General features: G+C 44.1%; 1 protein-coding gene across 1 annotated transcript; it reads left to right on the top strand.

Annotated features, from left to right (window-relative positions):
* The first annotated feature begins 883 nt into the window (after window positions 1-883).
* On the top strand, window positions 884-15,827 carry mymx (myomixer). The gene is made up of 19 exons (XM_073482409.1): window positions 884-908; window positions 1,437-1,693; window positions 2,749-2,884; window positions 3,132-3,326; window positions 3,801-3,953; window positions 4,890-5,107; window positions 5,445-5,628; window positions 6,075-6,230; window positions 7,104-7,484; window positions 9,548-11,464; window positions 12,860-12,994; window positions 13,109-13,183; window positions 13,276-13,362; window positions 13,463-13,554; window positions 13,648-13,733; window positions 13,823-13,886; window positions 13,990-14,207; window positions 14,689-14,835; window positions 14,929-15,827. The coding sequence occupies exons 2-19, from the start codon at window positions 1,500-1,502 to the stop codon at window positions 15,192-15,194; spliced, it is 4,704 nt and encodes a 1,567-aa protein (XP_073338510.1). The 5' UTR covers window positions 884-908; window positions 1,437-1,499; the 3' UTR covers window positions 15,195-15,827.
* Window positions 15,828-19,696: the final 3,869 nt, after the last annotated feature.

Below are 19,696 nucleotides of genomic sequence, written 5' to 3'. Positions count from 1 at the left end.
TCAACAAAAATGGTTCATCTTGGGTGAAAAAAAACTCATTGCTAAGAATTGTCAAGTCAGCAGTGCAGTTTTTTTGCACTATTACACCCTTTTCTTGTAACCAGCCACAGACATTATGTCACATTTTTAAATGAGACAAAGTTGTCATGCATTCAACTGTGACTCTCTACTGTGCAGTACTATTTTCTCATGTCTAGTAGTTGCCTTGATTTCATGTGGGTGGGTTCCAAAGTCAGTGTGGATCAGGTCACCCGGATCATGGTCATTGCGCTTCCTGTGGCCCATGGCATCTTAATGTTATCTCTCTTGTTCTGCGCTCAGATAATCCTATTTAAACTTTAATCCTTTCTCTGTGTGCTCTCCTGACTTACTCAGACTTTGTCCTGGCTGAAGGACAACGTGTCCATGGCCACACAGGTGTGTTCTATAGCCAGCTTTGAGGGGCTGGAGGCAGCCAGAAGGTGTCAACACGCTCTGGAACAAGAAATCCTCACCAACAGGGCCAGGATAGAGGTGGTCAAAAGAGTAAGCCAAGACACACTGTCATATTCGCAGTTTCTTAAAAAACATAAGCACTGTATGAATGAAAATATCCTTGACATTTTGCAAGCTGGCCACCTTGACAGGCCTGGTTTTTGTATTAATCAAATAACGAGCTGACATTTCTTCTGAGAAAACTTCAGATTAGGTCTATATTTCGCAACAGAAATAGTGCACAATCATCACATGCTCTCATCAGTTTAACGCTCTGTCCTCAGGAGGGCCGCGGGCTGGTTCGTGCACAGCACCCGGGCAGCGCCAAGATCGAGGAGTTCCTAGGCCAGCTGGAAGTCCTGTGGGAAGAGCTGCGGAGGAGGCACCAGAGGAACGCCGTGTTTCTGAAGGCCTCAGAGGAGCTGGGTTTTAGGGTAAGATTCATAAAATATCTCACAGCAGGCACTCCTCTTGAGTCATATGGAGGCAAGTTACCTCTGAAGTTATAAGGGAAATTTATGGTTATGACGGATGATTCTGGATCAGTTCTCCCGTTGTGCGAAGCTTGATTCTGGCCCCGAGCCTGGGCTTTTCACATACACTCATGGTTAGAGGCTCATTTACTTTCATCTTTACCACCTTAATTGGCGGAGTCTGAAAGGTATATCCCAAAAATTTATGAAGCCTAATCCAAGGGATATAAATTGCGTTGCCATATAATTTGATTATGGGATGGAAAGAGGCTGCAAATCCACCCAGATTGATGACTTAGTTGGAAAGCGTGAGTCTTTTATTACAAAAGATGTAGGTCAGAGCATGGTCTGCTTCCATGAGGTAAACCTATTATTGTCTTCTTTGTACAGTACATCTCCTCCAGTTGTTTTCACTGTGCACTAAATCACTTGCAAATCGCAGCAGCACAACCACAAGATCATTAGCCTCTCTGCTTCTCTACTGTATAGGTTGTAAAAGTGCTCCAGGCCCTGGGCAGCCTGGAGGCCTGGCTGGAGTCCGTCGAGCTTTCCATGAAGGAATCTGCTCTTGCCGGTGACCCCGAAACAATGAGCGTGGCTGAGAGGGAGAGCTGTCTGCTGGAGAAAGAAGTGGCAGCACGCAGCCTGGAGCTCAGCGCTCTGAGGCAGGAGGTGGACCGCCTCCATGGCCACAGTCACCCCCACACACGAGGCCTGCTGGCGCGCATGGAGGAGGTGGAAAGAAAGTGAGTTTTTCAGAGATTGGGGGTATCCCCATGATGTTTATCATCATGGAAGACTCGTGTTATGGATGTGTACAATCAGACTCTGGTGGTTTCACTCGTCACTGTAGTCAGGAAATAAAGTATGAATTTTGTCAGTGTTTCCAGGAGGTCACAGGTTTGGGCTCGCCATGTCTGCAGTCCAACATGGAAGAGCTTATTCATAAAATCCCCTGTTCTTATTTAAGACAAACAATTTCACCCCATAAACCACAAAAATATATATCCATGGATCTCAAGTTTTTCTCCAAGTTGGCAAAAAACACTCTCCATGTGCTCATTCACTGCGAGGCTCAAGTTTATTCATTTGTGATTCATGCAGCACTTCACGAGGTCTACCCCACAGTCCTGACATGCACTTCACCCACAGCTTGTCAGAGTGTGTCAGAGTCACCCGTTCCATGTTTGCAGGATGACGCCTCTCACGTTGGTTGGACCTCAAAAGACAGGTTGCTGCCACAGACTCTCAGTAAAACCTAATGGTGTTGGCTGGTTCACTGGACGTACCTATGTCTACAAACACATGCTCAGACTCTGTAAAGAACACTGAGTTGACCAAAGAAAATAAAGAAACGGAAAGGGCTCTGTTTAAGTGTTTCCAGGGTGGGGGTGTTAGATGGGGGCAGGGATGGACACTTGTGCAGTCTGAGGAACCATTGATGCAGGTAGAGGCTCGCACCCAGCAGCTGTAAGACAGTTGGGATGATGTCATTATTTAACGCTACGTACAAGCAACTTAAGGCTCATTTATTCTGGAAAAAATACCCTTTGAAATTGCTCCCTTTACCATCTCAAATATAAACTCTGCACAGGCAGGGTACCTTCATGCCCTGAAGTGCAGGAAATGTTTATGTGACACATGATATATGATTACATCAACAGCATGGTGACATGATTGCGGTCTCTGTAATGTGGTTCTGCTGAAGGATGCAGGCTTGTATAAGCGGATGTAGATTAAAGTTAAGGTGCAGTTGCTTAGTATTCATGCTGGTGTGTGTGTGTGTGTGTGTGTGACCCAGATACCACCGTGTCCAGAGTGCCCTTAACCAGCAGAACTCAGAGCTGCAGGACACACGAATGCTGACTGAGTTTCTGGAGCGCGTGGAGCTGGAGGAGAGCCAGGAGCTCAGGGGTGCTCAGTTCGGCCTGGGCCAGGTGAGAAGCTGAGCATTTTCACCCAATTAACAAATATAAACATATATATGTTCTCCCTTAAACTAAAGGTTTGGCTTTGGGATATTTGTCTGTGAGATTTCTGCCACCAACCCAAGACAATGACAGTGACAAAGTGCTGAAAATAGTAAAAATGATATCCTTTAAAGCAGCAGTGCCGTGCCGTAGCAGAGTAAGTGAGAAGATGTGAAAATGTTATTCCACCAGTCTGATAACAACTCTTTTTCAGCCTCTTCACAGTGAGATGTCCTCAGCTCCTACATTGTTGGGACTGCAGAGCAGTGGCAGTGGCGAGCCCCTGATCGAAAGCATGGGAGACCCTGTGGAAGAGCTACGAGAGGCTGTAGAGATGCTGAACGACACTGTTCGGGAAAGAGGCCGTTCGCAGAGCCATGACCAGGCCATCCAGGAGCTGCTGAGCAAGGTAAGGGGATGGAGTCAGTTTATACTGAACGCTCTCTGGACAACAGCTGTGCATAAGTGCTCTAGCTCTAGTTCATTAGATTTTTTCCGCAATGTTTGTTAAGTTATAATGATCTTAGATGATGCTGAATGGTTTTTAAGTCTCCCCACTTTTGGACAAAACAGCTGCACAAACCAACAGAACCACATCTGGTTTCCTTTTGTCTGTGGCTGTGTACTTTAATGGGCCCCAAACGAGCCTCCACTCCTCCTCGCATGAGTGTTTTTGTGTTAATTCGATTTATTCTTGGTAAAAAAAAATATAGCACATGTCAAAATAGCACACACACACACACAGCCGGAGGGGACTCCATGACACCATTTTTAAAACACTAATTTGCAATGTGGCTCTCATTGGAAAACAAATAATACACAGTGAAGTATAATGACTTAATGACATCCTACGAGTGCTCATGATGACTTTCTGCCTGGCCAGCATGCCAGCCTGGCGGTGCGCGTGGAGGAGTGCCTGTGCTGCAGCAAGGAGCTGAGCCTGGACATCCTGGAGAAGGAGACAGACATGGCCGTCCAGTGCGAGCCAGACCGCTGCGGCCTTGAGGCTCTGCAGGAGAAGCAGGACCACCTGGAGGTGAGACGAAGATCCCGGCACATGTTGTGATTCTGGTGTAAACATGTAAAATGATCCAGTAATCCGTCCCATTGAATCTGGATTATGGACCTTTGCTCGGTGTAATGAAAAAGAGGAAGCCCCCCTCTCTTTCCCGCACTCGCCTCCAACACATTGTTCCACAGTCTGTTTCCTGTTGTGCCAGATTTTCTCACATCTAAAAAAGGGCCGGCCCACCGCACTTTGTGCTGTGTTTAATTTATTATATAAACTGCACCGTGCAATCACACACACACACGCACTTAGAGCGTGCAAAAGTTTATTATTCACACAGGATATTTATTTATGCTTGTGTGAGTCATTGTTCTGTTGGCTCTCAAAGCGTGTGTGTATATGTGTGTGTGTGTGTGTGTGTGTGTGTGTGTGTATGTGTGTGTGTGTGTGTTTGTGATCTGGTGTGTATGCGCCCGAGGGTCATGGGGTTGGAGATGTGAAGTTGGGGATGGTAAAGCTCTATGTGAGTCATTTTTGGGCAGTGTTATGTTTATCACACACACACACACACACGCACACAGCTGTCTGGACTTGATACCATTGAAGAGCAGAGATGACCTAATCTCCCAAACTGAAATAAGTGTGCCGTCAGCAGACAGGCATCCACAAATCTGTGTTCTTGAGGCTCTCTGTAGCTGAGAAACGTTATGAAGCATTACTCCCAGAGAACCCCTCAATGCTATTAATTACTGCCTCGTCAAAAGGAGAAAAAAGTGGTCAGGACCACTCACTTGCTATAGCGTGGCAGCCCATATGTAGACCATATGGGTCTCTATCGCTGAATAATATGCATAAAGCTTTGGGGATGAGGTCATAGTCGTACAGAGATACAATTGGTACAGGCTGTCTGACTGATACCGAGGATGATGGGAGATGATAGATTTTTATTGTGATTCTCCACAGATTGACTATGAAGTCATCAGGGAGGAGGTACAGGAAATGGAGAAGCAGGCTTCTCGGTTGGAGGAGCTGTGCCCGGAGAGAGTGCGCGTACTCGGGGCAAAGATCCAGGCCATGCTGCAGGGCTGGATGGAGCTGGGGAAGAGTGTGACGGAGAACAAATCACGTCTGCGAGAGTTTGTGCAGCTCCAAGACTTCTTCAGGAGCTACCTCGCCATGATGTAAGTGGGGGCGCGTTGTGACCTCTTCCTGGGCCAGACGTTTCTTTCGTAATCCTCCTTGTGAGAACATCTGCCCATTACAATATCTCTTCAAGGAAAGAACAGGATGTTCTCATTGTCAAACACAGGTCCCTGGTGAAATGTATAATTTAAGATGTGTTGAGGAGGTCAGCGTGAGTTTCCTGGGCCGAGTGTGACAGCGCGATGAATGTGTGTCCTATCAGGGGGAGTCTGGTCATTCTCATATTTTTTTTAATGTTCGGCTTTTCTCACAGCCCTGTTCCTTGTCTCCTCCTCCACCACCTCCTCCTACCCCCACCCCTACTCCTCCAAATAGCTCTTGGACAGAAGACACCAGGTCGTGCATTTTCTCGGATACTGCCTTGCATCTTGGAAAAGATGGCCAGAGGCCACTGGCTGCAGAGCTGGACATGCAGATTGACCTAAAGTTCGAGGAGTTTGACGAGCTTGTGGCCACGGGGAGGAACATTTTAGACAAAGAGCACCACCTCACGCAGATGGTGAGCAGGGTTACATGCTTATGATTCACTGCCAACCTTAATTTATTTTCATTTATTCGTTCATTTGTTTATTTGATAGTGACAGAGCATGTAAATGAACATCAGTATTAAAATATAAGATGTAAACATGCCAGACAGTTGTCTCTTCTGAGATAACAAAAAGGGTAACATCACAAGTAAATACACAGATACATGTATACAAGACACAAGTAAAAAAACTGAATACATTATGCAGCAGTTCTGTTTTGCCTTTAGTCATTGTTTGAGATGAGTCTTAAAAGTGGGATACTTCCTCGTGGGCAAGTGTTAGGCCATGCATGATATTTACTTCCCTTTACTGACAACAAAATTTGCTTTAGACAAAGAATGTGCATGTTTTACTGTACTGAGTATATTTTTGGCTGTATTGTTGTCAGATTTTATAAACCCCAAGTAATGTCTTGCAGGTAAGAGAGCGCATGGAGGAACTGAGGAGTATGCTCGGGTGGATCTTGGTGCACTGGAGGGCTCAGAAACAACAGTGGCTTCACAAGAAGAGCAGACAGGAGCTTTCGCAAGATAACATTTACTCCGAGGCCACAATGTGCTCTCCAGTCACAGAGGTAAACGCAAAGAGAGGCATTTATTGTAGGCACAGAGTTGAGTCATTGGAGGAAAAGTAATGCCCTCGAAAAATCGAAAAATGTCCCTTTTTGTCAAATAATCTGCTTACAGTGTTCATTTTGGGTCTTTTACACATGACAATATACGTCAAATAATGTAAAAAAAAAATTTCACTTTACTCTGTCTCATACGCTGTAATCCATCAGCTTCCTGCTGGCTACCTGAGGCTGGTGCTGCATGAACGTTAAAATCATTACAGGAAAAAGAAAATAATTTTCTCATTATGAGTAACTAGTCTCCTCAAAGTGTGTGACAAACTGCCAAAATCGATCCAACTAGATGAACAGTGAACCTTAATGTTTCTCAGACTACCTTGTGTAGTGTAGTCGAGCTGTGCTATATTGTGAAAACAAATCAGTAAATATCCAATAATTTGTTAATATTCATACAACAACTACACCGATGTAAATTAGATGGTAAACTACATGAGAAATAAAGAAAAAAATCGGTGATAGCAATCATCCGCTTATAGTGATGAATTTGACCCAGAGAGGTTTTATCACTGTATGACATTATTTGACAATACAAAACAACTTTTAATATAGATAGTAGTACAGAAGATTTTGGCAGTGTACAGCCAGCAGCCGAGACAGAACAATAAATGATCAATCAAATAATAATCATCATAAATCAAACAAACCTCAATAACCATGGACTGGACTGGCTTAAGATAGAAAGTGGGAGGATACAAAGCTGGTGCCATGCCTAACATGTGTTTTCTGCTTGTGGGAGTAACTTCAAAACGAACATTAGTGGTAAAAATGGGAGTATAGTATTTGTTCATTTTTTTCTTTCTGTGGCTTCCTACATAGAGTTCGGCTCCTGAGCTTGAGCCCTACCAGTCCCATCAGTCCCCAGTCTTCACCTCCGATGAAGACAAATCAAAGGCAGCAGGAGACAGACAATCCTCATCGCTGTTGCCCAGACAGTCTGAACAGCAGCAGGAGGAGAAGCAGTTAGAGGATGGGTATGAGGTCATGAACAGCATCGCACCACGGGGCGGTGAGGCCGCCTCCTCAGAGTCCCCCAAACCCTCTATTGTGGTCCTCAAAGAGCCCGGCAGCCCTGCTTTAGGGGGCACGGTCAACCTGATCCTTAGCTTTGGTAACACAGGGGACAGCCAGGTTCAGGTGCTCGACCCACCTGCTAGAACGGATGAGGTGGAGGAGGAGACCTCTGAGCCTGTCCACAGGGTGAGACACACACTCATCACCTCACACTATAAGTCACCAAACACCATTACAGGATGCCACTATTGAATGAGTCAGTGCAGTAACATTCATTCTCTGTAATGACACTGCATGGGATCTCCCTCCTTGACTTCCTGCTGCTGTTCATTCCTCCCTCTCCTCTGGCCTTCATATCTTCCTTTTTCTCCCTCAGCCCACTGTGCCTCAATCTTCTGCCTGTAAAAACTTTTGGAGGCGCTGCCAGGGGCTTTTGGAAAATACTTTGGGTAGTTTAAAGCGAAAGAGAAAGATTTATCGGCAGAGTGCAAACGAGGTAAATTGCGCGGTGTGAATTGGCATCGCATGCTGCGTCTCCAAAGTGTCCTGGGGCTGCATGCTGTGTGGAGTTGTTTTCTGGGGGCAGCATGCTCTACTAACCCCTGTTACAAGGTATGTGCCATGTCTGTAAGCCAGGCGTAAAAGGAAACAAGTCATGCCAAAGTGCTATCATATATGCACTCACACCAGCTCTGTGACTTTCAATGTGGCTGGAAAATTTACAGTTAATGTGAGAAAAGTGAGAAAAGACAACAAACCGTTTTACTGTCAGAACTCACAATTTCCTACTTAACTGCAGTCATAAAAGCAAAATCAAAAACCAAATAAATTCTATATTTTAGTAAAGTACATTCTGTCATGACATTTAATGAGATGGGAAGAGAGAGGTGCTCTATTTCCAAGCCATCTGTAAAAATACAAATGAATGAAATGTAGCAACACATCTGGCCTCCCATCTGTTCTGAAATATATTGTCTTTATCTAAATGTTTTCAGGTTGTGACAAGTTATTATAAGGTATACAATGGACCAAATATATAGTATTATGCCAGCCCCAAAAGTTATTTAGGTGCTCATAAAATTGCCTTAAAAAGTTTTTGAATTGATGAATATTCTGCAAATGAAAGTGGCTTCATGAACTCAATTAAAAGTTGTATTTACTGAAAATTATCTTTGCGGTTTTTATATTTAAAGGAGTCATGTAACCCGTCTAAGTAAGCTTGAAGCACTAAAAGCAAATGTGTGTATTTATACAAGAGTGAATGTGAATCCATCTTTGCAGTAATCTGTCAGCAGTCATTTTGCCCTTTCAGCTTTTCTTTTGTAAACTCAGATAAATGGTGAAATTCCCAACAGAAAATCAGTCAGTGAATCAGTATGTTAACAATCCAACTTTCCTCCAACATTAAAACTTTTCTTTGGATCTCAACTTGTTCAATGAGCCGGGGTTTAAAGCTGGAAGGCACTGATGACAGAGACAGAATGAGGGTGATGAGTAAGAAAAGCACACATAGTCTCCTCCCTGCTGTGAATGTTGACAGAAGCTCTCTCGTCTCCTTCTGTCATGTCATCACAAGCCTGACGTAAACCTCCTTTTGTTCAGCTCTCCGTGACTGCACCGAAATTCTGTAAAATTAGTGACCTCACCCGCGCTTCTTATGAAACCTGTGCTCCAAAATGGCTCCCAGCAGGAGTGCGTCCCAGACGCCGACATAGGTGCAGTCATTAGACAGAGAACTGGTGTTGAACTTTTACGAAAGGTCCCCAGACTGCACACTGTGATTTATATAGTCTGGGGCTTCCACAGAAACAAGAGATTAGTCACAGAGTTGAAAGGTCAAGCCATTACAGCTGCATATGACGGCATGTGCAGCCACATATGATTCTGATTAAAGACCTGCAAGTGTGCATTTGTAATCATGTCCATGTTTTTTTGTCCTTTCATCTCATTTTTTGTTGTTTTTTTATACGTTTGCATCGCTGTGTGAGGCTTGTACATTATTGAATCCATTGTTTTCTCTGATGTGTGGGATGTAGAGGGAAAGAGGCTGATGTTTGTCTCTAAAAAGTAGCTGATTGTCTCAGTCAGTTTTCATGTCGTCATTCATCTGTAACACATAAATCAGCTCTTGTTCTGACAGATGGCTGCAGGGGCTCCAACCTGCAGCACGCATGAGTCTTTAACCATTTGCAATAAAGTCTGAATGATATGGGAGTTCAAACGTGCCTAATATCCTTTTCTTTTTATAGGTAAGTACCTACTTGCATGTCAAGGATAACAACTTGGCTGTGTCCCCTGTGTATGAGAGTATCACCCTGCCCCGCCAAAAGAGCCGCTCTGCAGCCTCAGCCTCCCCGACTTTCTCGCTGTCCTCCTCCGTCTCGCCTTCTTCCTCAGCGCCTGCACCTCAGATGGCTAATGTAACCTTCCACCCTTTGGCGGGGAGCGGCAACAGCTCCATCTTCAGCAGCCTCAAGAGAATGGGCAAGAAGAGGAAGAGGAAGAGAGATGCTCGCAGGCACACTATCCAGAAAATCATGGGAGTGGAGGAGCAGACAGAAGGGATGCCTCACTACGCCTGCGAAACAATCACATATGACACACATACATGGCCACTGAAGGAAGGCAGAAGGAAGAAGAGTACACCAAAGAGTGCAGAAGCGATGGCCTATATGAAGAATCCCCTGCTAAAGGACATTGATACAGAATGTTCAGGAGAATACAGCATTATACCATATGCTGTATCAGAGGGGCCAACTGAAAACCACGTGAGGAGCCACTGCAGATTCCTCTCTTTGGGCTCTGTGCTGAGCTTCGAACTACCAAAGGACATGACCCTCATCCCCAGCATTCAGGACATTATTACAATCGCCCCTCCAGAGTCCAAAAAAGGAGCTGGGACTGATCCAGACCCCCTTTCCCAGAGACACACAGCCCTGAGCTCTTTCAAACAGACTCGACCCACTCCTGCCGTCACATCAGCAGATATAAACTTTTCTGAAACTTCGCCGGTTGTGGTGAAAGATCTGCCTGACGTGGACAAGAGCTTCCAAACACCACACCATCCTTCCCCTGAAGAGGATCAGACTGTGCCGTGTAACGACCTATCTCAAACCCAGTTCAGTCTGCATGAGGACGCAGAGCAGGAGTGGGACAAGTTGTCATCAGAGGTTAAAACCAATACAGCTGAAAGGACCGTCCAGTCTTCCCAGCTTCCTATTTATGTGAACCAAGCCCAAAGTACAGCTGAACATAAACACAAGTGCCCCAGTGTTCACACGCTCATTCGAGACCTAAACGGACACCAGTACCATAAATGTCCAAGATCCCACAGTATGCATGAAGAGAGTCCTGGACTTCAGTCTCTGAGCCAGGCCTCTCATATGGTGGTGAATCTGAAGTCGACAGTGAGCGTGAGTGTTCGTCAGGACTCAGTCGACTCTGGAATCTCCACCTCCAGCAGTATCAAGCTTTCCTCTGACGCTCCATGTCCAGATAACTTGCAGCCCAAGGGAGTGGTGGGGAGGCTCATGTCCTTTGAGTTGGGAGGGATAGACTGCACTAAAACAAGGGAGAACACTGTAACACCGTCGGGTCCAGCGACAGACTCAGCAGAGCTTGAAGCAGAGCGTGTTCACCTCGACCACCACCAGTTTGAGGAGGAAGAAGAAGAACTGGAGGACATCTGGAACCAGACTACTAACTACAGACAGAGCATCTGCTCAGACATCATGTACCAGCCCAACCAGGAAGAGTCTGAACCATCAGACCAATCCAGAGAGCCCCTTGCCCGCTCACCCTCACCGAAGCCCCCAGCTGTACTCTATAGGAATCTGGCCACAGCCTCAGCACCCAACCTCCTCGTGGCTGAGTTCAAACTGCCCCCCTACGTTCAGAGCTTGCTGGGTTACGACAAGGAGCCCAAAGGTCACCACCCTCCAATGGCCATAGGAGACAGGAGATCGTGGGCAGCCTTCCCTAACAAGGAACCAGCCAGCAAGACCTCGGTGACATTGAACGAGACGGCATCTGATCCAGTGAAGCTGCCAGACGTGGGGGACAATCAGAGATATATTTATCAATACAGAGAGGACGAGGAGGAGGAAGAGGAGGTGGAGGAGGCAAAGGCGGGGGAGGAGGTGGATGAGCACAGAGGTTGTTCGAAGGTGAGGTCGGCGTTTGTACTGTGATGTCAGAACCTATGAGACTGGATCAGTTCACCCAAATTACCAAAAATAATGAAAATCTCACCTATTCCTGCTGGTATGTTGGTGAGGGGATAGGTTCGGTTTTATTTGAGATAACTGTTGTTTTCATTCAATTTATTTATACTTGAGACATCAGTGAGGGGCGACCCTAATTTCCAATGACATTGAATCTGTTACAAAAACAAAAAAAGGCAATACCACAATTGGCCATTAAAACTATATGAAGATAATCTGATAGATAAGTTAAAGGTCCAGTGTGGAGGATTTAGTGGCATCTAGTGGTGTAGTTGCAGATTGCAAAAAATGAAATATCCCCTTGTCTCACCCTCCTCTACAATGGCTGCTAAAAACACAAGGAACTTGAAAGGCCTTCTTTAGAGACGGTGTTTAATTTGCCCATTTTGGGCTACTGTGGAAACAAGGTGGTGCAACATGTTGTATTATGTGGAGGAAGACTTGCTCCCTCTGAACTCTAAACATTGAACCTTTAAGATAATTTAAATGTAATAGAAAGTACAGTAAGCCTGGAATGACAACTCCACAGTTTTTCTGCAGATTTTAAACAAGCAAAGTTTCTGCTTGTAAAAATCAGAACATTAACACATCTCCATTCCCTTGTGCATGTACGGGACAATCGCGTGTATCAAAGTTTGTAGTTGCAGTGTGACATTATGTCAACATTTACAGCTGAGGAACTAAGTTCTAAATATTTATTTCAGCCTGCTTGAAATCATTTTAGGTTGTTTTGATGTATAATGTTGCTCAAAAACAATAATTGTTATCTTAAATGAATAGAATGAATACTTTACAAGTAAAGAAACGTCCCACTGAATTCTGTAGATTTTAATTTTAGATCACAACGGAAAACTGTGAAAAAACATCTGCAGATTCCATTTGGGCCTGCAATTATGGTATATAATTTAGTAGATATTTGAAAATTAAAATGGAAGACAAAATAGTGGCAGAAATCTTTGCAAGTACTTGACACCTGAGCAAATAAAACCAAAACTATCAGCATGTCTAGATATCACCAGAGGTAAACAAGAAAACAGTTAGTGATTGAGTGTTTTTACGTAATTTGGGTGAACTGAATCTTTAACCCTCCCTAATTTATTTATTTATTAGAATTCTAATTGATGCAATAGTAATACACTTAAATGTTATACAGTATGAACAAATATGTCAGTTATCATGTATACATAGTCAATACAAACTATATTACTTTACTTAAACCTGTAGTTGGGGCCAGAAACTTTTTTTCTTTTTGGTGTAGATGTTAAAGGCAACACAACTGCCTGAGCAGCTGGTATTTTGTCATCAGTGATGACTGTGGAATCTTCTCTTTCTGAACAGGACCAGTCCATGAGTCTGCTGTCAGTTCACATGGGTTTGGATGGCGTCTGTCAGCAAAGACAAGCCTCTCAAAGTCTGGACAACGTGGAGAAGCAGGAAGGATCAATGACCACAGGAGGGCGCTCTATCACCCTGGTAAGAGCGACTGCAATCAGCTCATTGCCTCGTAGTCATGAGGATTTTATGATTCACTTCAGGGAGAGAGTTTCCGTTTTTGTCTAACACTGGTGTTAATTTAAACCTTCTCAGAGTGGAAAGCCTGAGCTGCAGTCTATGGAGGGACCGCTGGAGAGGAAGCACAAGCTGCAGCTGGGAGGAAAGAAAGTAAGAAAAGCTGCATTCAATATTGAAGCCAGCATGGTCAGCAAATGTAAAGCCCACAGTCAGCAGCACACACTCTTATCTTATTTTCACAGGCAGCCTCCCGAGGCTGGAACTCCTACCACGCTGTCCTATATAGACACACCTTGTGCTTCTACCAGGATAGAAAGGATACACTGAGGGTAAGCAGAGAAAATACAACAAAAAGAGCCCCAAAGAACAGAACTGAAACATAACTGGTTAGTATGAAGTCAGTGATAATCAATGTGTTTTGTGCTGCAGAGCTCTGCATGTGGCCTCCCGCTGAACCTGATGGGAGCTGTGTGTTCACCCGCACCAGAGTACACCAAAAAACCCAACTGCTTCCGACTACAGTAAGACTTACCAACCACAAATTGGAATTTAGATACTAATATATCAATTCTCACATCTGGAGGTTGTAACAGTTGTCTTCTTTTGTCCCTCAGGCTCCGTGATGGTTCAGAATATCTGCTCAATGCCTCTTCACGCTTTATGATGAAGAAATGGATGATGAAAATACAAGCAAATACAGGTAGCCATTTTTTTTCAAAGCTTGTGTATGCTAATATTGAGCTCATGTATTATATTATATATTCATTTACATGTTTGCTTTCTTCAAAGGTCAAAGTGAGTGTGTGTCTTCGTTATCAGGCGTCCCAGTTGATCAAGACTTCCCCATTTCCTTGTAAGATATGACAGTTTAACCACCTCCAGCTCTCGATTGTCCCTCATCTAAATGCTTCCGATGCTTCTAATAATACACTAACGTTTCCCCTACCTCCCTCCAGAGAGCCCTCCCTCTGCTCCCGTTGCCACGGTCTTGCCAAATGCTACTGCTCCTCCCGACATGATGTCACCTCCACGTTCCCTAGGCGCAAACCAGCGGGCGCCGCCCAAACCAAAGAGATTGTTGTCCTCACCAGAGAGTTCAACCACATGCCACAGAGTCATTTAAGGAGTGTGGACGAGCAGTCGACCATGTCATCCTCAGATGGAGGCTGCTGTGGTGAGGCCCCTCTGCTGTGAACACAAAAGCTATATTTACCTGGGGAGAGTTAACTGAATGTGGATTTGCTTAACGGAAGCAATAGAAGGCTCCGCCCTCCATTGTTGGCTACTGAATACCCCCACTGAGCCACTGGTGGTTAGAGGCTGCACTCCTCTGTGGTGTTTATTGATTGAATAAAGAATTATTATTCTCTTTCCCAACAATGATTTTATCAACCAAGCTGCTTTTGTTTCTTTCCCCTCAGGCTTTCATTGAGCGTTGTAGTGTTTCAGATTGCCGCAAGTGCTGTAACCAGAGGAAAATAATGAATGGCTGTTGCAGGTGTTGTCTGCACCACTAGGGGGAGCTAAAGCATTACCTTACTTCAATAAGTAAAACGTCACAAGATTGCACAGGGACAGCTCACATCTGCTACCAGTAAATGTTTCAGCTCTTCTCCTCATCGTTTCTGCTTTTAATGATTTCTGTCCCTCTCTAGATGATGATGAAGACAATTTAAAACAGACAATGACTCACAGATTGTCAGCTGCATCCAAAGACAACACCTCCTCCTCTCCTCACTCCCCTGTATCCAGCGGTGACGACTGGCTCAGCAACAAGCGTCGCTCCCACTCCTTCACATCAGGTTATTGACCTAAGTCATCCATAATGTGTCTGCTGTGAATCATAGACATATGTTTCTTGGTCTCGTAACGTTTTCCTCACTGCTTTCTCACAGCAACCTTTCAGAAGATCAAACCTGTGTCGCACAACCCCGGAGGCAGAGGCCTGGAGAGAGGCTCCAACTACTGTGTGACTCTCGTAGTTGGAGACAAGTCATCAGACAGTTCATCCGGAAGCAGGAGCTCTGAGCCTCCACTGCTGGCCTTGGCTGGTTGGCAGCACGACACCTGTCAGGACTCTGCTCTGAGGAGCTACGCCAGCCTGCCACGGCCACGCAACAAGTCTGTCTTTAAAAAGTTCTTCGGGAAAAGGGACCTTTGAGTTGTTGATTTTTGTAACTAATAAAGTGTTTTACAAATAGTTTCTAATGTGCAGTGCACATATTTGTTGAAAAGACAAAAAAAACGCTACTACTGACTGTATTTATGATTGGAAGAGCTACCACAGTTTTATTTTTGATGTGTTTTATATAAATCACTTCATGGGCTGAAAAGTCCTTATAGCAAGTCCGGTTAGTGTTTATTTTTTCCTTCTCTTGTCAAGTGAAAGGAACAATACTGTGTGAGTGTGCACTGTGTAGTTGTAGATTTGATTAACTGAAAAACACATTTTTTTCATTATTCTTTTTTTTTTCATATTTCCTTTTGTATTTTGTTGGATTGTTGTGTTATCGGGTTGACAGTCTCTGTATAAAGGAAACCTTCCTGCTCAGTGGAGAATCACTATAGAAACCAAATTTAGAGAATAGTCCCAGTGATGACTCAGCTATGACTAAGTATTAACAATATCTTGAACTCATGACAGATCGTTACAGCTCCTCTCCTTCAGTGTGGTGCACCAAAACATCTTCTTTCTTCCACTAAAATCAGCAGTTTGATACTGCTCCAGCTTGTCTTAACACTTTTTGAGTACTAATCATAGTGAAGACTGTTCATAATAAAACATTAAAACCAATGGTTTGCTCCGGCTGTGATTTATGGATGACGATATTTATTTTTAATACGTTTGTGGTGAAAATGTCTGTTATTCAAGCTTTGTTGTCATCTCTGGAGGCTTTGAAGAGAAAGGGGATTACCAGTAGATGAATAGAGAGAGATTAAAGGCCATGCCAGGCTCGGAACATCTTCACATCATTAGCCTGATTTTTGCATATTCACAACCTACCTCCCTTCAAAGACTCGATTCAGACAAATCCATAATCAACATTGTATATATGCTAAGGAAGCTGGCATTCTCTGCAGACGTTATAGCTGCATAATGAGTCGTATGCGTAAAGAGTTTGCAAAATGCTGCTTAGCATTACAAAATATTCAGTGATTCCCTACAAGATCTCTGAGGGACAGATTAGCTACCACAGAGAGGGAAAGAAATAGGTCACTTGGTGAAACATTTTTTGGGATATTTGATGTAGACAACACTTAGACCTAACATACAATATGTAATTTCCGTCACTAGTGGTGTCTCAATCACAAGAACACAAAAGATGTAAGTAGCTTGGGATCATGGGAGTAGTTGTCTCTTTATAAAGCAACGAACATCTATCTGGAAAAATGTTCACGGACAGGGCAAAGTTTTGTTCAAGTTAAATTTTGTTCAAGTTCGCCTACTTCCTCCCTCTCTGACTCTCCTGAAGTTATAACAACCGGTGACAAAATGAAACGCACCGTTATCTTGAACAAAAGGACTGTTTTCTCTGGTTTTTAACATAGTCGGAAACATCAGGGATAAAGTAAGGGCACAGCTCAACAAAAAATATATAATAACGGCCAAGTTGTTTTTAGGCATTTAAATGCTGAAATGTTACATATCATGTCTTTAAAGCTGTTGAAGGGTAAGTACTGTCAGTTTAGTTTATAAAATGGCAAAAATATGTGAAAATGCTCATTTTGTACATTTTACTTTACATCACATTTTTGCTTGAAAAAGCCTGAAAAGAAGAATCTATCGCAAAAAAAGTTGGCAACACATTTTCTTTTGATTTCTAGTATAATCTCTAAATAAATGTCAAGGAGACCTTTTATGTTTATCTGTTTTTCCTTTCCTTCGGTGTTTTATATTGGTTCATGTACATGTGAAAGGTCTTGACAGTTAAAAAGGTCATAGTCCGCACCAACAGAAGGGACTTTTACATTTTTCATATCAAGTTTAAGCCTTGTACGCAGTTGACATGTCAGCTTGTATGCAATCACTGAAAGTAGTTGAACCGTCGTTTGAAGTATAATGAAAGCTGTTGAATTGTTAGTTGAACTGTGAAAGGTGAAAGCAATTGAAATCTCAGTTGAAGCGCCAGAGATGGTTGAATAATATGCACCTTCAATAGCTGAAGTGTCAGCTGGTATATCATCAGTGGAAGCGGTTGAAACGCCTGTTAGTGGATGGAATAATAACACATCTACGGATCACATTATATTCATGCTGATCTGCACTATTCTCGGTGCAATGTACACATCATAAACACACTTTAGAGAGGCACTATCACAGATGTTTTAAAAAAAACCTCAAAACAAAACAAAGACAGATGAAGCACTGAGTTTTGGCGCAGCTCCCTGCACCACCTTTCAGTTCACACAGCCCTGCCAGAAGTCACAGTGTGGTCTTGGCATGTATATGCGCATACACACATGCACAGAGCAGCTACAGTAGTGTATGGAATGGAAACAGCTCGCAGAGCTCTGCGTTTGTGGTGAAAATTTGTCAAAAGCATCCAGCGGAGGCATTAATCATGGCAGGTCAGCAATCTGTGAATCATTATTGAGACTCTATAGAGCTGAATGCTGCATGACTCAGCCGCTCACAGTGCTGTAAAATATACCCCACATTTGTTCAGTTTATCTACAAAATCCCCCACATAAGTCACGTCCAACGCCACTGCAATAATCAATATGTTATTAACGTACTCTATGACAGACAAGTTAATAATCCACAATGACATCCGGGATATAATTGGTAAATCACATAGTTGCTGCCTGCACATATGGCCCCTATTTTCTTGATATGCATGGAGTACAAACATTTAGGTTTCCCTCCACAATAAAGACAGTTTTTGTGTCATTTTCCTCTCTGTCAAGTTTGGAATGACAGCCACATCCTTTGCGGCCCTGAGGGACGCAGCACCAGCCGATCGATTGACCGCCATGACCCCGATCTTTGTGTCCCCCCGGTGCCCTTTGACCTCCATATCATCTGCTGACAGCTCCTACTGCTTCCTTCACAGCTCTGGGGGGTTCAACCCTTCCCTGCAGAGATAGTGATACACTCACTCTGTGTGTGTGTCACCACAATCTGGAGGCTTCCTGTTGGATTATGCGGCAGGGCGATGGAGATGTGTACCACAAAACACAACACCCACACATTTCTCCACACTTTGGTTGTTGCATTTCCCCTGTCTAACCCATAATAACAGCCAACGTGAATTATCCTCCCCAAGGTGAGGTAAAGTCCAGGTTTTGTTATCCAGCCGAGTGAGAAGAGTGAGTCACAGGGGTGACCACAGTCATTCAAAGAGACCCGGAGATCACAAGAAGCCATCGAGATAGTGTAACAGGAGAGGGATGTCCTCAGGCCTCCACCCCTCCCCTACTGTTGATGGGAAATGGTCCTCGTGTCACTGGAAGGATGCATCACTCTTTACACATCCCAGATTTCCACAGATGTTAGCAGCTGCTCTTTTGTTTATAGCCGAGCCATGAGATCAAAGTAAGCAGAGATTTTTGGAAATTATTAAATTCTATTAATGCAGGAAGAGAAGGAAGAAATTCATTGTGATCAAGCAAAGATTTTTCCTTCTTTATTTTCATTTTCATGCGTCTTTGATTCTATCTCAAAAGATGGGCTTGTGGAGGGGTGTGCTAATGTCCCGGACACAGGCTTTGAAACCCAATACTGTCTGCCTCCAGCGGCCCCGGGGAGCCCATGAAAGTGATGTAATGGGGAGAGTGGTTTAGGAATCATCGGTGGTGGGCAGGAGGATGGAATAGTGGTTAGGAACCCGGATCAAATGGCTTAATTTCCACAGCCTTCGGATCCCGTTTGACATTAACTGCCTACCTGTCATGACCAGCGGACCTTGGTTATGCCCATTAGCACAAAGAGGAGAATTAAAGCTCAATTACAGCTTTCTGGGAATATATCTGAAATCACAATGCATGTGGGCCATGCAGAGCCTTGTAGAAGAAACTGAGAACTCACTGCTACAAGCTGAGAAATACTTTGATTTAAGGGGGTATTGCTAAGTACTTACCATGCACAGGCTTTGGCACTGAGAATCTGACATCACAGATGCTAAGAAGCTTTAGCACCACATCTTTCAATAAATCATACAGTCATCTTGGGAAATAAACAGTGAATCTGAAGTCTGGCTTTGGGAAAGCTGGAGCAGGCTTTTGTGTATCTCCCACATGGTCTTTGAACAATATGTCAGATTTTCATCAGCTGTGTTTGGCATTTTGGCCAAGGGCTTCTCGGACAATACATCATAATATGTCCACCCTCTGCAGCTGTCATTGTGCCTCCTGGGCTGGTACCACAAAGTGCAATAACTGGAGAGAAATTTCCTCATCTAAGCTCCAGCTCCCCACCAGCCCTGCGCCACCCTTCTCCCCACCTCCCAGCAGCAAGCTCCCTTTTGTCCTGGATTGCTGGTAAGCTCCTTGCATTTCTGTGTCCTGCATGTGTGGAGGGATAAAGGGTACAGGGTGCCACGTAGACATCTGTCCCACAGATATGGTGCGAATGTATCTCTGTGATATGGATATTAATTCACTTCACATTCATTCAAGCTTCTCTATATGGATGTTCACGCAATGCCCCTCCTGCTTAGGACG

The sequence above is a fragment of the Pagrus major genome, chromosome 15 (genome assembly GCF_040436345.1).
Source record: "Pagrus major chromosome 15, Pma_NU_1.0".
Lineage (NCBI taxonomy): Eukaryota > Metazoa > Chordata > Actinopteri > Spariformes > Sparidae > Pagrus > Pagrus major.
This window is presented reverse-complemented; position numbering and strand designations above follow the sequence as displayed.

Excerpts from the sequence above, each read along its gene's own strand:
- mymx (XM_073482409.1), top strand. The coding sequence starts at position 1,500 with ATGAAGGAATCTGCTCTTGCCGGTGACCCCGAAACAATGAGCGTGGCT. Across the intron at positions 13,184-13,275 it reads TGCAGCTGGGAGGAAAGAAA|GCAGCCTCCCGAGGCTGGAA; the intron begins GTAAGAAAAGCT and ends TTATTTTCACAG. Across the intron at positions 13,734-13,822 it reads GAAAATACAAGCAAATACAG|GTCAAAGTGAGTGTGTGTCT; the intron begins GTAGCCATTTTT and ends CTTTCTTCAAAG.